The following is a 17,691-nucleotide window of genomic DNA, read 5'->3' as shown; positions in this document are numbered from 1 at the left end:
AAATTTGTTTTTATTGATTTTAGAGAGGAAGGGAAAGTAAGAGAGAAATAGAAACATCAATGAAGATAGAGAATCATTGATTGACTGCCTCATGAAGGCCCTCTACTGAAAATCAAACCTGAAATCCTGGCATGTGAACAGGAATCAAACAGTGAACTTATGGGTCATGGATCCACAATCAACCACTGAGAAACAGCAGCTGGGCCTTACTGATATTCTTAATAAATGAGCCCAGGGTCCAACATGTGGAAGAGAGGATGTGGTGGGTCCTCCGAGGCGAAATTCCAGATTTCTCTGGGTCTTCCGGTACGAGCCATGATTAACAGTGCTGACAACATAGGAGCCAAAAATCTGTACATTATTTCTGTGAAGAGGATCAAGGGACACTGAACAGACTTCCTGCTGCAAGTGTGGGTGACATGGTGATGGCCACAGTAAAAAAAAAGGCAATCCAGAGTCAGAAAGAAGGTACATCCAGCTGTGGTAATTAGACAACGGAAGTCATACCGGAGAAAAGATGGCGTGTTTATTTTGAGGATAATGTGGGGGTCATAGTAAATAATAAAGGGGAAATGAAAGGTTCTGCAATCACAGGACTGTGTAATTTTGTGGCTCAGGATTGCATCCAATGCTGGGAGCATTGCATGATTCTCTGGTGTATTTGTAAAGGAATAACCCATTAAAAATTGGTGACATGAAAAAAAAAAAAAAGATACTCCCCACAATAATTAGTTCTGCCTGACTCATGAGAGCAGAACTGTTGCCTGACTTGTTTATTGTTTTACCTCCATTTCTAGCAGGGAGCACATAGTAGATGCCCAGGAAGTATTTGCCACATGGTAACTGCTCACTAAGGAGCTGTAAAAGCACTCTTCAAAATTTCTATAATGGTTCCTATGTCGTTTTTAGTAACAATTTCCTATAAAGGCTTATTAATGGAGGGTTCAAAAACTTTTTAAAATGCAATGATTTTGTGTTTATCACCCTTTTCCACATTCTTGAAATTTTTTGTTCTTTTTGAAAATGGGCAGTAAGAGGTAGGTGGACGAATGACTTTAGCTTGTCTTACGTTTATGTCACTCAGCATGTATTTAGTAACCAACCACCTTCTATGTGCCGATGACTAAGTTTGAAGAATACAGAAAGGGAATAGCATAGGCACAGTATCTGTTTTATGGAATTTGCATGCTGTGTGTGTATAAAAAGATGAGGAGCTGAAACTGGTTTGGCTCAGTGGATAGAGCGTTGGCTTATGGACTGTAAGGTCCAGGGTTCGATTCTGGTCAAGGGCATGTACCTTGGTTGCTGGCACATCACCAGTAGGGGGTGTGGAAGAGGCAGCTGATCGATGTTTCTAACTCTGTATAAAAAGAACAATAAAATATATATAAAAGATGAGAGGAAGTCAGAAAGTAACAAACTGAACAATCTAAAGCACATCATAGTGATAAGTCAAATTGAGGAAGGAGAGGGTTAATTTCACACTTAGGGTGAGATGCAAAGCTTCGCAAATAAACAGACATTTGAGTTGGGACCAATAGTAATTCGGGCCTCTGTATCAGGTCCCAGGGAAGCATGAAAGATTTGGAATTTCGTTTTCTAAATTCAAATCGCAGGTTACCAGTTGCAAGCCGTCTGCAACTGAACTAGTCAAACTAGTCCTTCTGGACCTTCCCCCCCACTTGTAAAAGGACAATAACACTGCAAACCTCACAGGCTCCATAAGAGAAAATGCTCAGCAAGGAAACGAACACAAAGGAGTTCTAACAGGAATCCTAAGGGTTGAACACCTGGGAAACGAGCTCTGGGAAAGCCTACTACCCTCCCACCGCTAGCACCGCCTACTCTGGCTGGACTGCAGCTTGCGATTGGCTACTCAACCCGTCCGTCCGGGATCGCCCAGGCATCCGGTCCAATCGTGGCCGGCTTTGCGCCGAGTGGGCGGTGCCCATGACGTTTGATGACGCGTTACGTCACCGTTGACGGAAGTCACGGCCGCTGTTTTGAAATCCAGCCGCCGGAGTCTCAGGAGCTGCTACCCACGCGGAGGCCGCCGATCCGCCGACGCCCACGGGGACCCCCCCACCCCGATCCCCATCCCGGACGCTTCTCCTGCGGCCCCGCGGGCCTGAGGCCCAGCCGCGCCATGGCCACTCCTCCGCTGGCTGCGTCGGGGATGGCGCCCGGGCCCTTCGCCGGGCCCCAGGCCCCGCAGGCCACGCGGGAGGTGAACACGGCCTCCCTGTGCCGGATCGGGCAGGAGACGGTGCAGGACATCGTGTACCGCACCATGGAGATCTTCCAGCTGCTGCGGAACATGCAGGTGGGGAGGGGGGAAGGGGAGAAGGGGGGAAGCGGGGCGGCGCGGGGAGGAGGAGACCGATGCTTCTGCGAGATCCAGGGGCGCTGGTCTGGACCTTCCGGGGGACCCCTGAGCGGCTGCGGGGCTGCCCTGGGCAAACTCCAAGTATTGGGTCGCCCCATGTACACTCAGAAGACAGAACATGAGACTGTCTGTCCCCAAGAGTCTGCCAAGCGAAGGCGATGTCTTCCAGAACGGATTTCTGGAGGATAGATCGAAGCTTCAGGTTCTGGGTTAGAACAGGTTCTCTGGTTGCTAGGCAGACTTGGACCTCTCAAGGTTCAAGTTGGACCTTATCCCGCGACCCTGTTTTGATTACTTTAGCCCTCATCTCATCATCTTCCAGCAAAATATTGTCTGAGGGTCTAAGGCCGCGGTCTGCGAAGTGCGGCTCGCGAGCCACATACGGGCTCTTTGGTCCCCTGAGTGTGGCTCTTCCACAGAATACTACGGCCTGGGCTAGTCGAGTTGGAAGAAGTGGCGTTAGTAGGAGTCGTTTTTGTCTGGCGCCTTTCACACATCATATAGCAGTAGTTCATTCCTTTTCATGGCTGAATAGCGTTCCATTGTATGACTATATCACAATTTGTGTGTATGTTAATCTGTTGGTTGTTAACACCTTGGAGTCATCATAAAAAATACTTATATGGATGTTAATCTCCAGATGTTCTGTGAACATGTGCTTCATTTCTCTTGAGGAGGCACATGCGTGGCAGTGGAATTGCTGGGTCATAAAATAAATGTTTAACATTTGAAACTACTTCAGAGTTCTGCACAACTTGAATTCCCATCCATCAGCAGTGTTTGAGGGTTCTAGTTATGCCTCATCCTCATCAGCACTTGTAATTGTGTGTCATTTGCTTTGCAAATACTTCCTAGCACCCTGTGACCTGTCTTTTCATTCTATTCACATGGCCTTTTGAAGAACAAACATTTTAAGTTTAGATGGAATCCAGCTTATTAATTTGTTTACAGATTTTGCTTAAATGTTGTATCTAAGAAATTTTTTTGTCTAATTGAAGGTGACAGATTTTCTCCTGTTTTCTTCTGCGAGTTTTTATAGTTTTAGGTGTCACATTTAGGTCTATGATCCACATTTAGTTAATTTTTTAATATAATGATAGGTGTTGATACAAGTGCACTTTTTTTTTTTTTTTTTTTTTGCATTTGGACAGCCAAGGATTCCAACCCCATTTTCTAACCTATTTTTTAAGTTGAATTTATTGGGGTGACTGATTAATAAAATGATACGGATTTCAGGTATACAATTCTATAATCCATCATCTGTACATTGTATAATGTGTTCACCACCCCAAGACCAGTCGCCTCCCATCACCATTTATTTACCTTGCACCTCTTCTACCAGCCCCATTCCCCCCTTTCTCTCTGTAATCACCATACTTGCTAATGCATTTTTAAATATATATATATATATATATATATATATATATATATATATAAATTATTGATTTTTTACAGAGAGGAAGGGAGAGGAATAGAGAGTTAGAAACATCAATGAGAGAAACATTGATTAGCTAGCTGCCTCTTGCACACTCCCTACTGGGGATGTTCCCGCAACCAGGGTACATGCCCTTGGCCGGAATCGAACCTGGGACTCTTCAGTCCGAAGGTCGACACTCTATCCACTGAGCCAAACCGGTTAAGGCAGCTAATGCATTTTTAATGCTTGCTCATCTTACTGTTATGTGATGTGGATATCATTCTGGTTTTATGGATGAGGATTCTGTGATTCAGAGAGGTAAAGTAACTTGCCCAGAGTTTGTCAGTGACAAGGTAAATTTGAAATCAGGTCGTCAAACTCTTAAAATTCTTATTCCTACAGGTGCACTAAAGAGTGGCTTGTTGCCTTTTTTTTTAAGTTCTTGAGATTTCCCCCCCCCCTCATTTTAAAAGTAATAGAGTTGTTTAGAAATCTTTGAAGACCATGTCAATAAGCCAGTGTGAAACAATACAAAAGCAACCTAAGATAAGAAATCTTTGGCAATTACTTTAAAATTAATATATTAATATCTAAAATGATTTAAGTATGTATTTAATGATCTCTCAGAATTTAGCAAATACAATTGACCCTTGAATAATGCAGAGTTAATAGGTGCCAACTACCCACACATTCGAAAATCTCCATATAACTTTAAAAATATATATATATCACTTCATTTTTGATGTTCACATTTTATACCTTATTTTTATATACATAGAAAAGTGCATAATAGACCAAATTCTGGGCTAAATATTCTTTAGATAAAATCCATTTTATATCAGTGTATACACCATATTACATTTAAGTCAGCCCTCCATGTTCATGGATTCCCAACCATGAATAGACAATGCACTTATTTTTAGCATGCTGTATGCATAGTATTGAATTAGGACTGGAGAACTAATAGCTAATATCTTTCAAGTACTTTGTCAGGTACACTGTTGTAAGAGCAATTCTAAGGAGTACTTTTATCTCTTATTTCACAGTTAAGGAAACAGGCTTCTAAGGAGTACTTTTATCTCTTATTTCACAGTTAAGGAAACAGGCTTAAAGAGAGAAGAATTTATCCAACATCACATATGACTAGTAGCTTTTCCTGTTAACCTCTTTATAGTTCTAACTTGCTGTCAAACCATTATTAGCATTAAAAGAGATATAATACACATCTGTGACCAACACAGAAAAAAACAAAACTAAACACTTTCAAAAAATTATGCATAACTAGATTACATGTGGACATATATTCAAAATCAATTTGTAAGAGCCTGATAGTTATTACTTTGTGGCCCTGTGTGAGTTCTGTGGTTGAATTCAGCTAAGCCCCTTTGGAGCATATTACAAATCGCTGTGAAAGAAACAATACGGGGCCCCTGCATTTCCAGGAAGCTAGACAGAGTAGGTATGATAGGACTGCATATAACTTTTTTATTGATACATTTTTAGGGTATTCACATTTTAAAAATGATCTCTTATACTGCTAATCAAGAAGGACACAGTGGCATAAATATAGACAGCTAAGATATTTCTAAGTGTTTTAGAGAAATGGTTCTTTATTACGTGTCCTTTAGCTTTTTTTAGAATGGGATGAAAATTATGGACTCTCTTCTAAGAAAAATAGACATATATACATTTTGAATAAAGTTTCAGGCAGTTTAAGAGATGTTTCCCCAAGGACCCCGTGATCCCAGTTGAGAATCCCTCCGTAAGAAAGTATTGCTTTGGTTCTGTTTATTATCGTTTACATCTTTAAAATAACTTCTTTGAATATATAATACATTCAAAATGCAGAAATAAAAGAGGACATTACAGTGAACATTCTGCCTTCCAACCCTCTCTGCTAGCTATCTACCCCTTTCTCTGCAGGCAATGACTATTAATGATTTTTATTACTATTCTTGCATATCCTTCCAGATAGTCTATGCTTGTTTAAGCAAATGGATATGTATATTCTTTTATTTTCATCCCTTTTGCACAGATAACAGTATATTACACATATTTTGCACCCTGCTTTATTCATTTGGTATATTTTGGGGTTTATTCATATTCATACAGAAAATAACTCCTTTTCTTTTTAAAGAGAACAGTAATTCACTACATGGAAATACTGTAATTTATTTAACCAGTTCTCTAGTGAAGGGCATTTAGGGTGCTTTTAATCTCTGTTAGGCTGCAGTGAATAACCTTCTGCATAAATGCACAAGTGTACCTGTAGGATAAATTCTTAGAAATGGCTATATGCTTCTATAATTAGATGTATTTTGAACAATTGACCTCCATGGGGGTTGTACCAGTTTATGCTGTCATATCCAAGAGCAGTAACTGGGCTCTAACAGTGAGTTATATTTTTGGATCTTTGATCATTGGATGGGTAAAAATCTATGTTTTTCCTCTTTGAGATGAATTTGATCATCTCTCTTCATATAGTATTTGCTTCAATTTTTATATCTAAAACTTTGATCCAGATGTAATTTAGCCTAGAATAAAGTGTGAGGCATGGCCCTGGCCTTACTTTTTTTTTTTTTTTAAAGGTTGGTTGAATAATTTATTTCCCTCCTCATTGATTTCAGATGCTACTTTATACAAATAAAGTCTGTTTCTGGATGTTCTATTCACTTAGCTGTCTGTCTCTTACGTAATGCCAAACTTCTATTTATTGAGGCTCTATACTGTGTTTACACTTATTTTTCAGAATTGCCCTGGCTATTCTTGCTGTTTTCCACATGTACTTTACAGTCTGCTTGTTTAGTTCTGAGAACAACCTGTTCACATTTTTAATAGGCTCATTTAACCTGGAGACATCACTATTATGTTGAGTCTTAATAACCAAAAACATGGAATATCCTTTGTATCCCTATGAAGTATTCTAAGTTTTCATTTTTTATCTTGGAATTTAAAAAATTTATTTCTAGATGTTTTGTCTTTATTGTTGCTATTGTAAATAGGGTCTTTTTTCTTCTTTTCTTTTGTTTTTATATATGAAAAGCAAACTATTGTTTTTCTATACTTTAACTTTGTACCCACGTCCATCCTGAATTCTTTTATTGATAGTAGCACTTCCTCATATCATTTGTAGTGATGATATGAGGAAGTGCTACTATCCTTTATAATGTTTTAACATTTTTCCTTTTTTCCCTCTCTAATTGCATTGGCCAGTTCCTCCAGAATAGTACTCACTAGCAATATTAGTGGTCTTCGTAGACATCCTGTTCTGTTTCTGACTTCATTGAGAATGCTTTTAATGTTTCCACATTAATCATGGTGCTGTGCTGCCTTTTTAACTAGAATAAATGAATTTTACCACACTGGGGAATGTTTAGTACAAGTTTTATATTTATTTTAAGAATGAATATTGAATTTAATTGAAGGCCTTTTTGGTATCTGGGGTATGATCATATATTTATGGGCCTTCATTAGCATTCATGAGGGAGATGATTATTGATGAGCTTTTCAGCTAAATATGTACACTACAGTGTATAACAAGGCTCTTAGGCACTATAATAACTTAGACTCTGCAGTATCAGAACATGTCTCTCATGTTCACTATTTTAACCCAGCTTCTTGGACAGTGCCTGACACATGTATTGATAGAATGTGCAATAATGTTTTTGACTGAATTAATTATTCCTTTCTTTTACTAAGTAGGTGAATTTAAGGAGGGTGATTGTTTGCATTCAAAATGATTTTGTTTTCCTTTGTGGAAAAATCTATTTGGAGTTCTTTTTACATGACACACACTTCTAAGTGAATTTTAAGAACAGATTTGTTGAGAAAATAGCTCATTAAAGTAAAATCAATTAGACTATACCTTAAAACCTTCTGTTTGTCAGTACTGTACTAAATACAGTGATACAAATATGAATAAGTTCCAGTCTTCACTAACTGGAAAATATGGGCAAAGTACTAAACTTCGTAAATGCTGTGGGAAAGGTACTTAGTACTCCCAACTGGAAACATTTCTTTGATTGTTAGTGTTTGTCAAAGTTCATAAATTGGAAAGCTTAAGAGAAGTCCTATACATTGTATTGGGTGTTGAACTTTTAATGCCTTTCTCCTTTAAACTATTTTTACTAATTCAGCCTTTGGTATTTTTTACCACATTTCTTTGAGACACTGTCCTCAGAAAGTTTTAATGCTTAAGAATTTCTGAAAATCCTAACAATATCTCATTCAAATAATTTCAGAAGATCCATCTCTTTATCTTATAAACATTATAGAAAATTTGAAAGTGAAAAAGAAGAAAACAAATAATTCAAGACTATCTCATTATATCTTTTTTTTTTTAAAATATATTTTTTATTGATTTTTGTACAGAGAGGAAGGGAGAGAGATAGAGAGTTAGAAACATCAATGAGAGAAAGTCATCGATCAGCTGCCTCTTGCACACCCCCTACTGGTGATATGCCCGCAACCAAGGTACATGCCCTTGACTGGAATTGAACCCGGGGCCCTTCAGTCCCCAAGCCTAAGCTCTATTCATTGAACCAAACCGGTCCCGGCATATCTCATTATATCTTTCATCAACTATGTAAGCCTTTTCAGTTTTTTTTTTCATGTTTATGGTTTTACCTTGTAACAATAGTGTATCTTATTTTCTTTTTTCTCCACTGTATCATGCACTTTTTTGTTTTTCACTTTTCATCTATTTAAAATAAAGAAGAAAGAACTGAGGTTTAGAAAAACTGGACTGATCTAGCTATTAGACAGTAAGTAGTTAGGTTTTATCACTTTAATCCCCAATATAAATATAAGGGCAAGTGCTTATAATGAAAGCACCTTGTATACTAGATAACAGGATGCAAATGTTGTTATTGCTTATGTTAGGATGACTTCACAGATAAGATTATGGGAATAAAATGTAAAGATGTACAGAGAAAGGGAGATTTTGTTCAAGAGTTTCAGGAAGGCACAAAAGGCATATATTTAGTTATAAGTTCTAAATAAATAATGATTTCCATTTTTCTGTGATTTTATCATTTCATTACATGCATACATTTGGCTTTCTTTGATAAAATTACCAAATTAAAAATGCATAAGCATCAGGACAGTTGATGATCAGAGCAGTTACTTATAATAATTTATTAATAATGTTCAAATTCAAATCAGTTTGCATCTATATCTCCTGCTATATATTATTTTTAAAGAAAACTTTGGTAACAGCTTTATATTTCATTGTGTGCCTTGAGTTTCTTAATTATCAGAGTAAAGGTACCTTGAGGTTATTTTGCAACAGGAGCAGCATATTATTACTTTTCTTTTGTTAAAAAATCCTGTCTTCCTTTCTTTTTTTTTTCTTTAATTTTATATTACTTTTCACTTCCTAGTTGAGTTCAGTCACTTGGTGCCTTTATGTAATACCCTGTTTCCCCGAAAATAAGACAGTGTCTTATATTAATTTTTGCTCCCAAAGATGCGTTAGGTCTTATTTTCAGGGGATGTCTTATTTTTCCATGAAGAAGAATACAGTACACATTTATTGTTAAATGAAAATAAAGGAAATTTATTACCTGTATATGGTACGATAGTACGGTAGTTGTCAACACAAACCAGACAAACTGAATCCTACAGTATCAAGAATTTACTCATTTATTCAATGACAATCATGTCATCATCTTCTGGAACATCATCATAACAATCCAATTCCTAAATTTCCTGGTGAATTTCTTGTGACTCCATTTCTTTCAGAATCAGTGGACCAAATCTCTCATGTTTAGCCTGGGTCGGGGGGGGGGCTTATTTTTGGGGGATGCCTTATATTTCACTTAGAAGGAAACCTGCAAGTAGGCCTTATTTTTGGAGGATGTCTTATTTTTGGGGAAACACGGTAGTAGGTAATAATATTAAAACTGTACATTCTTAAAGTTATACCTAATAGTATGCCAAGGAGGTGAGAAATGAGCACAATTACTCTTAACTTCTTAAACATGCACTTGGTTAACTGAGGAACTATTTGCTTTTATGCAGTACTTAAAATTGTGTGCTTGCTAGCTTTACTTATAGAAAGTCTTGATTTTCATTACTTTTTATTTTTGTTGTTTTGTTTTGCCTGATAAGCTCCCAAATGGTGTCACGTACCATACTGGAACATACCAAGATCGGCTAGCAAAGCTCCAGGATCACCTTCGCCAGCTTTCTATTCTCTTCCGGAAGCTGAGACTGGTCTATGACAAATGCAATGAAAACTGCGGAGGGATGGATCCCATTCCAATAGAGGCAAGTTCCAGTGGTAAAGGGGGTGAATGTAAGACATAAACTGGTCTCAGGTGTTTGTCACTGTCGCCCTTTTCACTTTCTTCTAGTTCTGCAATACCTCCAGAGTTTGAATTATATCAATTTACTTTTGACTGGAGAAGATGAAAATATGATATAAATATATGTATAGAATTAATACCATGTTTTCATGTTAATAATTTTTTGTATACGAATATATAGGCTTATTAGTGAATTTAGGTTGTTAGAATGTGACTGTTATCTGTGGCAAAATTTATTGTCAGTGTCTCCTATTAATTAAATCAGTGCATGGTGGTTTTTTGTTTGTTTTTTTTTTTTTTTAGTAGGAGTTTAGTATTGTCAAATACTTTTTAAATAGTTTAAATTGAGTTCTTTTTGGATAAAAGTTATGTTTTCATCATTAATAATTTAAATTAGCTTAGTGAATCACTTGTTTTAAAATGTATTCTGTAAATTTAACTTTGGATCCTAAATATAGTTTAGTTAATTAGGTATATGATATTGTTAAACATAGCCTTCCCTGTTGACAAGTCACATCTCTGCCACCCAAAGGTAGCTGGGAAGAGTTGGATGTTCTCTCATTACATATAAAGAATAGTTTCGTGTGATCAATGCTTCTTTTTTGAGTGATCAGCAGGAAGGGATGAACAGAGAAAGTGTAAACGCAAAGTAGTCTGAAAAGAAGTGGTCAAAGGTGTTGGTGAAAGATCAGAAATATGATTGGCAAATTGTCAGAGGCTACAGAGAAGTCAAGGAAAATAAGGACTGAAAACTTCAGTAGATTTTGCTAGAGAACTGTCAATATATTTGAGCAGCACTGCAGTGAAATGGTAGCAATAAAAAGTCAGATCACAGTAGGTTGAAGACTGAACAGGAAATAAGGAACTGGAGCTAACAAGTAGCTATCCATCTTTCAAGAAGTTGAGATAAAAATCAAGAGAGGAATGCAGTGGATGGAAAGAATGATTGAGTCAAGGGGTTTGGGGCATTTTCCTTCCACCTGGGAGAGATGAGAACATGTTTAGATGACAAAGGAAGAAACCGTAGGGAAAGGTTGGGAAGCGGATAAGTAATAAAAACAGAAGGCAAAGCACAGGCATGAAGACTAACCATATTCAGGAGGAAGGATGAGTGTGCATTAGGAGAGAGGAAGGGAAGAAAGTGGTGTGGGTAAGTCTTACTGCCTCTATGAAGGAATTTGAAGAAGTTCAGCCAGATGACTCCTGGTTGTACCACCTAATTACCTGGATTGGTAATAATATAACATGGTTGAGACTACATGACTCCTGAAGTCTATCACATCTATGAGGAGTTTCATCAAATAAACTTCATCACAAACCATATATATTTATAATTCTGCTAGAAGTTTCATTGCTTTATACATTTTTTTCCTCCTACAAAATTAAAAAAAAACACAACTTTTTCCTAATCAAAAGAAGTTATGATATCTAGGAATTTGGCATAGGTACTTAGGTTCTAAATAGCAAGTAAATGAGATTTATATCATGCACATCTATGAAGTTTTTTCTAGTATGAATGAAAGAAAGCCTATTCTATCTCAGTGGTCCATGAATTTCTTAGGTGTGGCAATCACGACTTATGTGTCATAATTTTTGCAGCATGTCACCCAGTGGCTGGCAATTAAATACTTGTTGGTTGAATGAGTAGGGTATTATTTAACTATATGTTAACAATTAGTGTTATAACATCTATTTCTCAAAAGAAACCCAAAAACTAATGTACAAAGTGCATTGAAATTATAATCTTATCACGCTGTTATTTTAGACCATCATCTAAGTTAAAATTTCTTTTTATATTATTAAAAGTATAAAAATTGACCTTAACCTGACTCATTGCTCTACCAGTGTAATTGAAAATTTTATATCGCATTTTTTACTTTTAACTTGTTTATAACTTCCAGCAGCTAATCCCATATGTGGAAGAAGATGGCTCAAAGAATGATGATCGGGCTGGCCCACCTCGTTTTGCTAGTGAAGAGAGGCGAGAAATTGCTGAAGTAAATAAAGTGAGTGATTAGTTCTGTATATTTTATATTTCAGAATTATTGATAACAATTACAGGAGAGTTTAATGTGACTGGAAAACATAATTGTTAGTTTTTATATTACACCATATGTCAAAGTGAACTTCAGAGTTAAAAGTAAGACCTGCAAAACAAAAAATACTGGAAAATTGAAAGAAAAATGTGTATCAAAACTAAGGAGAAAGGAAAAAGATGAGTAGATTTTATAAAATAAAACTTTTTTTAAAGGGGAAGTAAAAATTAAGATTGTTTCTAGCAGATTTGGCAGTAATGAATGAGCATAAAAAAAAACTCAAATACAGAATTGGTAGGCATTAAGGAGGGGATTGGGAACTTAATTTAGATTATGAAGTATAAATTGTGTTTGATAGTCCAGAGATGAGGCATTTATCAAAAAGTTTTATGTTTCTATTGATAATCTATGTATTAATTCACATTAGATGTGTCCTATTTATTTTTCTTCTCTGCAAAAAGGGATTTTTTTTTAATGCATTGACATATATATAAGTAAAATGCCTTTGTAATGTTAACTATCATTTCAGAGTCCACATATGACATATAGTTCGTTCTCTACCATAGATTTTATATTAAAAATACACATGTAAAGTCAGAAAGATACAATTTTTCTAAATATGTATCATTTCTCTTTTCATTTCTTTCATTTCTCTTTTTATCTGATTTGATGGCTTAGAAATAACTTTCTTGATTCTTTTTTAAAAGACCTTTCAGCCGAAACCGGTTTGGCTCAGTGGTAGAGCGGCGGTCTGCGGACTGAAAGGTCCCAGGTTCGATTCCAGACAGGGGCATGTACGTTGGTTGCGGGCACATCCCCCGTAGGGGGTGTGCAAGAGGCAGCTGGTCGGTGTTTCTCTCATCGACGTTTCTAGCTCTCTATCTCTCTCCCTTCCTCTCTGTAAAAAATCAATAAAAATATATATTTTTTTTTTTAAAAAAAAGACCTTTCATATAATCTAAATATGGCAATACTTTGAGTGTATAATAAAAAATATCTTACTGCAAGAACTATTAAAAACAGTAAATATAGTTAAGTTGTAGGACATAAAATCAATATACAAAAATCTTGCATTTCTGTATACATTTATAATAGCAACAAAAAGAATAAAATACTTAGGAATAAACTTAAGCAGGGTAAGGACTATATACACTGAAAACTATAAAACATGGGTTGGAAGAAATTGAAGAAGACACAAAGAAATGGAAAAATATTCTGATTTCATGGATTGGAAGAATTGTTAAAGTGTCCGTATTACCTAAAGCAATCTACATATTTAATGCAAACTCTATAAATATCCCAATGGCATTTCTCACAGAAATGGAACCAAAAAGTCCTCAAGTTTGTATGGAACCACAAAAGAACCCAGATTGCCTTAGCAATGCTAAGAAAAAAGAACAAAGCCAGAGGTATTGCACTCTGTGACTTCAAACTATACTACAAAGCAAAGCAAAACTGTATGGTTTTAGCAGAAACACACACACACACACACACACACACACACACTCACACACCAATGGAACAGAACTGAGAGCCCAGTAATAAGCCCACATTTATTTGGACAACTAATTTTTGACAAAGGAGCCAAGAATATATAATGAAGAAAGGAATGTCTCTTCAGTAAATGGTGTCGGAAAAAATATTGGGCAGCCACACGCAAAAGAATGAAACTAGTACACTGTATACAAAAATTAACTCAAAATGGATCTTAAAAAAACTTGAATATAAGACCTGAAACAATAAAATAAACAGAAGAAACCTAGGCCCCAAATTTATGGATCTTAGTCTCAAAGATTTTTGTGAACTTGACCCCAAAGGCAAGGGAAATAAATAAGCCACATAAAGTAAGTAGCTTAATTAATCCCTCAGTTGACCCTCATTCAGTCATTTTCAAAATACTACAGTATCATTGTGAACTTGAAATTGTATAGAACAACACTGAAGGGGTGTGTTTACTATTTAATCTATATAGTTTCTGACTACCTATGATAGTTTCTGACTACCTATGATAGTTTCTGACTACCTGTGTGACTACCATAATGCCATGAAGCTTTGGAGCACAAAAGTTATCATCAGTATTTGAAGTAAATCATCAGAAGACAGGATGGCTTAGTTTCAGTGATCAGATTTTTGGCTCATTTAAATACTTTTAATTTTCTTTTCATATTCTGGATTCCATACCCTAATACCCAAACAAGTGGTTGAGACTATATATTTTGACTATCAGAATGGGTTCTATTTTGCTTAAAACTATTCTATTGATGGTAAAATGAAATTAAAAGATAATGCGGGTAGTTTTTTAGAGCTGACATATAACTCAGTCCATGCATTTAGAAATGAAAACATTTTTGACCTTTGCATGAATATTGAGTTACATGGCATGACTTAGCATAAGCCTATTTTTTTAAGTATCTACTCTGCTCTTACATTCACCTGTTAATGTAGCAAATTAGGCAAAGCTGATGGATTTTGGTAATAGCAACTGACAATCTCTGTTAAAATCAACCAGTGGCAAGATTGTATATATTAAATTCTGCATCATGTCATGAAAATTGATTTACAGTTTAACCACTAATAAGCAGAACTGTCAGCTTTGCTGTTGATAGTTTTCATGATGTATTTTGGCTTTAGGTAATTTACATGTATGCTAATTTTTATAATTTATAACTTTGTGGCATCTTTGAGAAAAACTATCCAGTGCCTTATAATGCATGTGGAGCAAAAGTAGTTTATAGTTGTATGTGAAACACAGTTTATTCTTGTTATTTTTAAATTATTATTTTTCATATTAACAAGTATAAACCTATTTTTACCCACCCTATCTATCATACTTAAAAATTTTTTTTTAATATTTTTTTTCATTTACCCCCAAAACCCTCTTTCACCTCCCCCTGCAATCACCACACTGTTGGCCGTGTAATTTTTTACTATTGCCTAGAGTTGAATATTACCATGAAAATATACTACAATTTTTAGTTTTCTTACATTATTTTTTAAGAATTAATGAGACTAATTTTTTTAAAAAAACAAGTATATCAGAATTTATATTTCTAACCTAGAGGCCCAGGGTCCCTAGTGGCTGCCGGCTGCCATCTGGGACCTCCCTTCCCCGGCTGCCTGCCTCCTCAGCTGGCTGGGCGTCCCTTCCCCTGGTTGGCCGGCCACCCCACCCTCTGGTCAAACTCCAGATCAAGGAGACAATTTGCATATTAGGCTTTTATTGTATAGGGCAGTGGTCAGCAAACCGCAGCTCTCAAGCCACATGCAGCTCTTTGGCCCCTTGAGTGTGGCTCTTCCACAAAATATACACGGCCTGGGCGAGTCTATTTTGAAGAAGTGGTGTTAGAAGAAGTTTAAGTTTAAAAACTTTGGCTCTCAAAAGAAATTTCAATCGTTGTACTATTGATATTTGGCTCTGTTGACTAATGAGTTTGCCGACCCCTGGTATAACTCGCTTCACACTGCCCTTCATTGCTGGTACATGTGTCAGTTTCTTGGTCTCTGGGGTGAAAAAGACTTCCTAGCCATGGTGTTGGTCATCCAGTCATTTGTGCTCTCACCCAGTTATCTGGGTCCATTTGGTTAGATGATACTTATGACAACAGAACTTAGAAAGTGGGCCATCTGAAAACTGAACAAGAAGACTGCCTAGAATACTGACAGTCTTTTTCTAAAAACTGGTGGTTTAAGTTTTATGGTGTTGTCTACTGTACACCATGCCCTGTGTACTAAATGATTATAAGTTGTATCTGACTGTGTTGTGTTAATTTCTCTTTTCAAATATGAATTAAATTGAATTAATCTTAAACATTAAAGTCTCTGTAAATTGCTTTTCTGTTTCCAATAAGAATTACTTGGTCCCTCTTTTTACCTTCTCCCTGTTTCTTTGACTGTAGATAGAATTAATATGAGCAGTTTACATAATCTTGGTTTGCTCTTTAATGATATAAAAATTAATGTTTTTAGGCCTCTTTGTAATGAACATGTACTACTTTATGTGGAGGTATTTTAATATAGTTTCTTTAAAATTATTTAAATATATTACTTCCAAATGTAATGTTCCCAAAAGATTACTGAACAGTAATGCTTCTTATTATAATAACTAGTAAACACTCACCAGAAGTTCTCTATTTGTATCTTGTTTTACCCAAGCAGACATTTGCCTCATAGGATTTGAGGAAAGGATCCTTAAAAAGAAGCTTATAAACTATAGTCTGGTAGAAACCCAGACACAGAAGTACAGAGACACATGCCGTGGGCATCAGGGCAGCCAGCAAATCTCCGATGTAGGGATTACATCAGGGACTGCCATTTGGTCCTCAGTCTTCAGAACTAGAAGTAGATTGCTTCATGTTTGGACAAACAGTGACTTCTGCCACATTTTTTAAAGACCCATCGTATCAGGCATTGTACTTGTGTTATACTTTACTTCCTGCATTGACAGTTCAAATACTTGATGTGAATCAGATCATTTAATCCTCATATCAGCTCTTCCAAAGTGGATTCAGCTATTATTCCCATCTTTCTGATATGGAAACTGAGGTACAGAGAGGGTCAGTAATTTGTCCCTGTCATACGTTTAGTGCAGGAGCCAGGTAGAAGCTCAGAGAGTCTGGCTCTTGACCATTCTGTTACACTGCCTCTTGGCAAACCTATATACTTAGGTTTTAGAACAATTAAATACTTTGTTTTCTTTGAAGGTGGAAGTAGGCCAGTAAAGGAAGGTGGAGGCTGGCTGAGTTAGAACTCAGTATGTTTTTCAGTGAATATTTGTGGGCAGAAAATGACTGAGATCTGCTTGAAGGGTATACTTGGATTAATTGTCTGGAGTCCAGACTTATGACATTTAGTCTTTTAACTTCATGGTCTATATTCACTTGTGATAAATTCTTTTGTTTCTCCAGAAACTCAAACAGAAGAATCAACAGCTGAAGCAAATTATGGATCAATTACGAAATCTCATCTGGGATATAAATGCCATGTTGGCAATGAGGAACTAAACTGATATTTTCATTTCCTGCTCTACACACGTTATACCATTTTTTTCCCTGAAGTATTTTTTCCCTTTGAAGATTATTTCTCTGTTTATATTCCAGTCACTAGAATTAAAGTTCCTGTTTTTTTTACATTGTGGTTTTACATTAAAGTATTCATTAGCAGTCTTTTGTTTAAGCTATTGATTTTGTGAAAGATTATAATAATAAACTTTGACAGGGTTTGTGTTTTGGTTAATCTTTGTGAATTGAATAATTGTGTTTTAAAAGCAAAGTAATTAAGTTTTGTAAATAAATTTTTTAATTTGATCAGTGGTGGTTTTGCTCATTTCATTATGCTTTTAGAAGAAATTTAAAAGTTTAAACATTTTGCAGATGAAAATATCAATCTGGTACAGATTAATTAAAGTTAAATATGTAATTTACCATTTCAGCTCAATTTTTTTAAATTCCGTTTGAGTCCTAAACAAGTTAAAATGAGAAAAAGTTAATTCATATATCGCTGTAAATAGATGAAACTTCCTTTTACCATGTTTTTCCAGTGTCTGGT

General features: G+C 36.1%; 1 protein-coding gene and 1 pseudogene across 3 annotated transcripts; both read left to right on the top strand.

Annotated features, from left to right (window-relative positions):
* Nucleotides 1-243: 243 nt before the first annotated feature.
* Nucleotides 244-648, top strand: LOC311611828 (large ribosomal subunit protein uL14-like; annotated as a pseudogene). The gene has a single exon. The product of its transcript is annotated as a large ribosomal subunit protein uL14-like (transcript).
* A 1,328-nt stretch (nt 649-1,976) lies between these two features.
* Nucleotides 1,977-17,450, top strand: MED30 (mediator complex subunit 30). Of its 2 annotated transcripts, none has more exons than XM_084864963.1 (4): nt 1,977-2,323; nt 9,915-10,073; nt 12,013-12,117; nt 17,052-17,450. In XM_084864963.1, the coding sequence occupies exons 1-4, from the start codon at nt 2,147-2,149 to the stop codon at nt 17,145-17,147; spliced, it is 537 nt and encodes a 178-aa protein (XP_084721089.1). In that variant the 5' UTR covers nt 1,977-2,146; the 3' UTR covers nt 17,148-17,450. The 2 variants fall into 2 exon arrangements, with proteins under 2 accessions (XP_084721089.1, XP_084721088.1); XM_084864962.1 differs by having other exon boundaries at nt 2,011-2,323; nt 12,016-12,117.
* Nucleotides 17,451-17,691: the final 241 nt, after the last annotated feature.

This window comes from Pipistrellus hanaki, assembly GCF_964339955.1.
Source record: "Pipistrellus hanaki genome assembly, chromosome: 17".
Classification (NCBI taxonomy): Eukaryota; Metazoa; Chordata; class Mammalia; order Chiroptera; family Vespertilionidae; genus Pipistrellus; species Pipistrellus hanaki.
This window is presented reverse-complemented; position numbering and strand designations above follow the sequence as displayed.

What these genes read in the sequence shown, in the direction of transcription:
- MED30 (XM_084864963.1), top strand. Translation starts at nt 2,147, where the DNA reads ATGGCCACTCCTCCGCTGGCTGCGTCGGGGATGGCGCCCGGGCCCTTC. An exon ending in AGCTGCTGCGGAACATGCAG is followed by an intron (nt 2,324 to 9,914) that starts GTGGGGAGGGGG and finishes TTGCCTGATAAG; the next exon opens with CTCCCAAATGGTGTCACGTA. An exon ending in TGGATCCCATTCCAATAGAG is followed by an intron (nt 10,074 to 12,012) that starts GCAAGTTCCAGT and finishes TATAACTTCCAG; the next exon opens with CAGCTAATCCCATATGTGGA.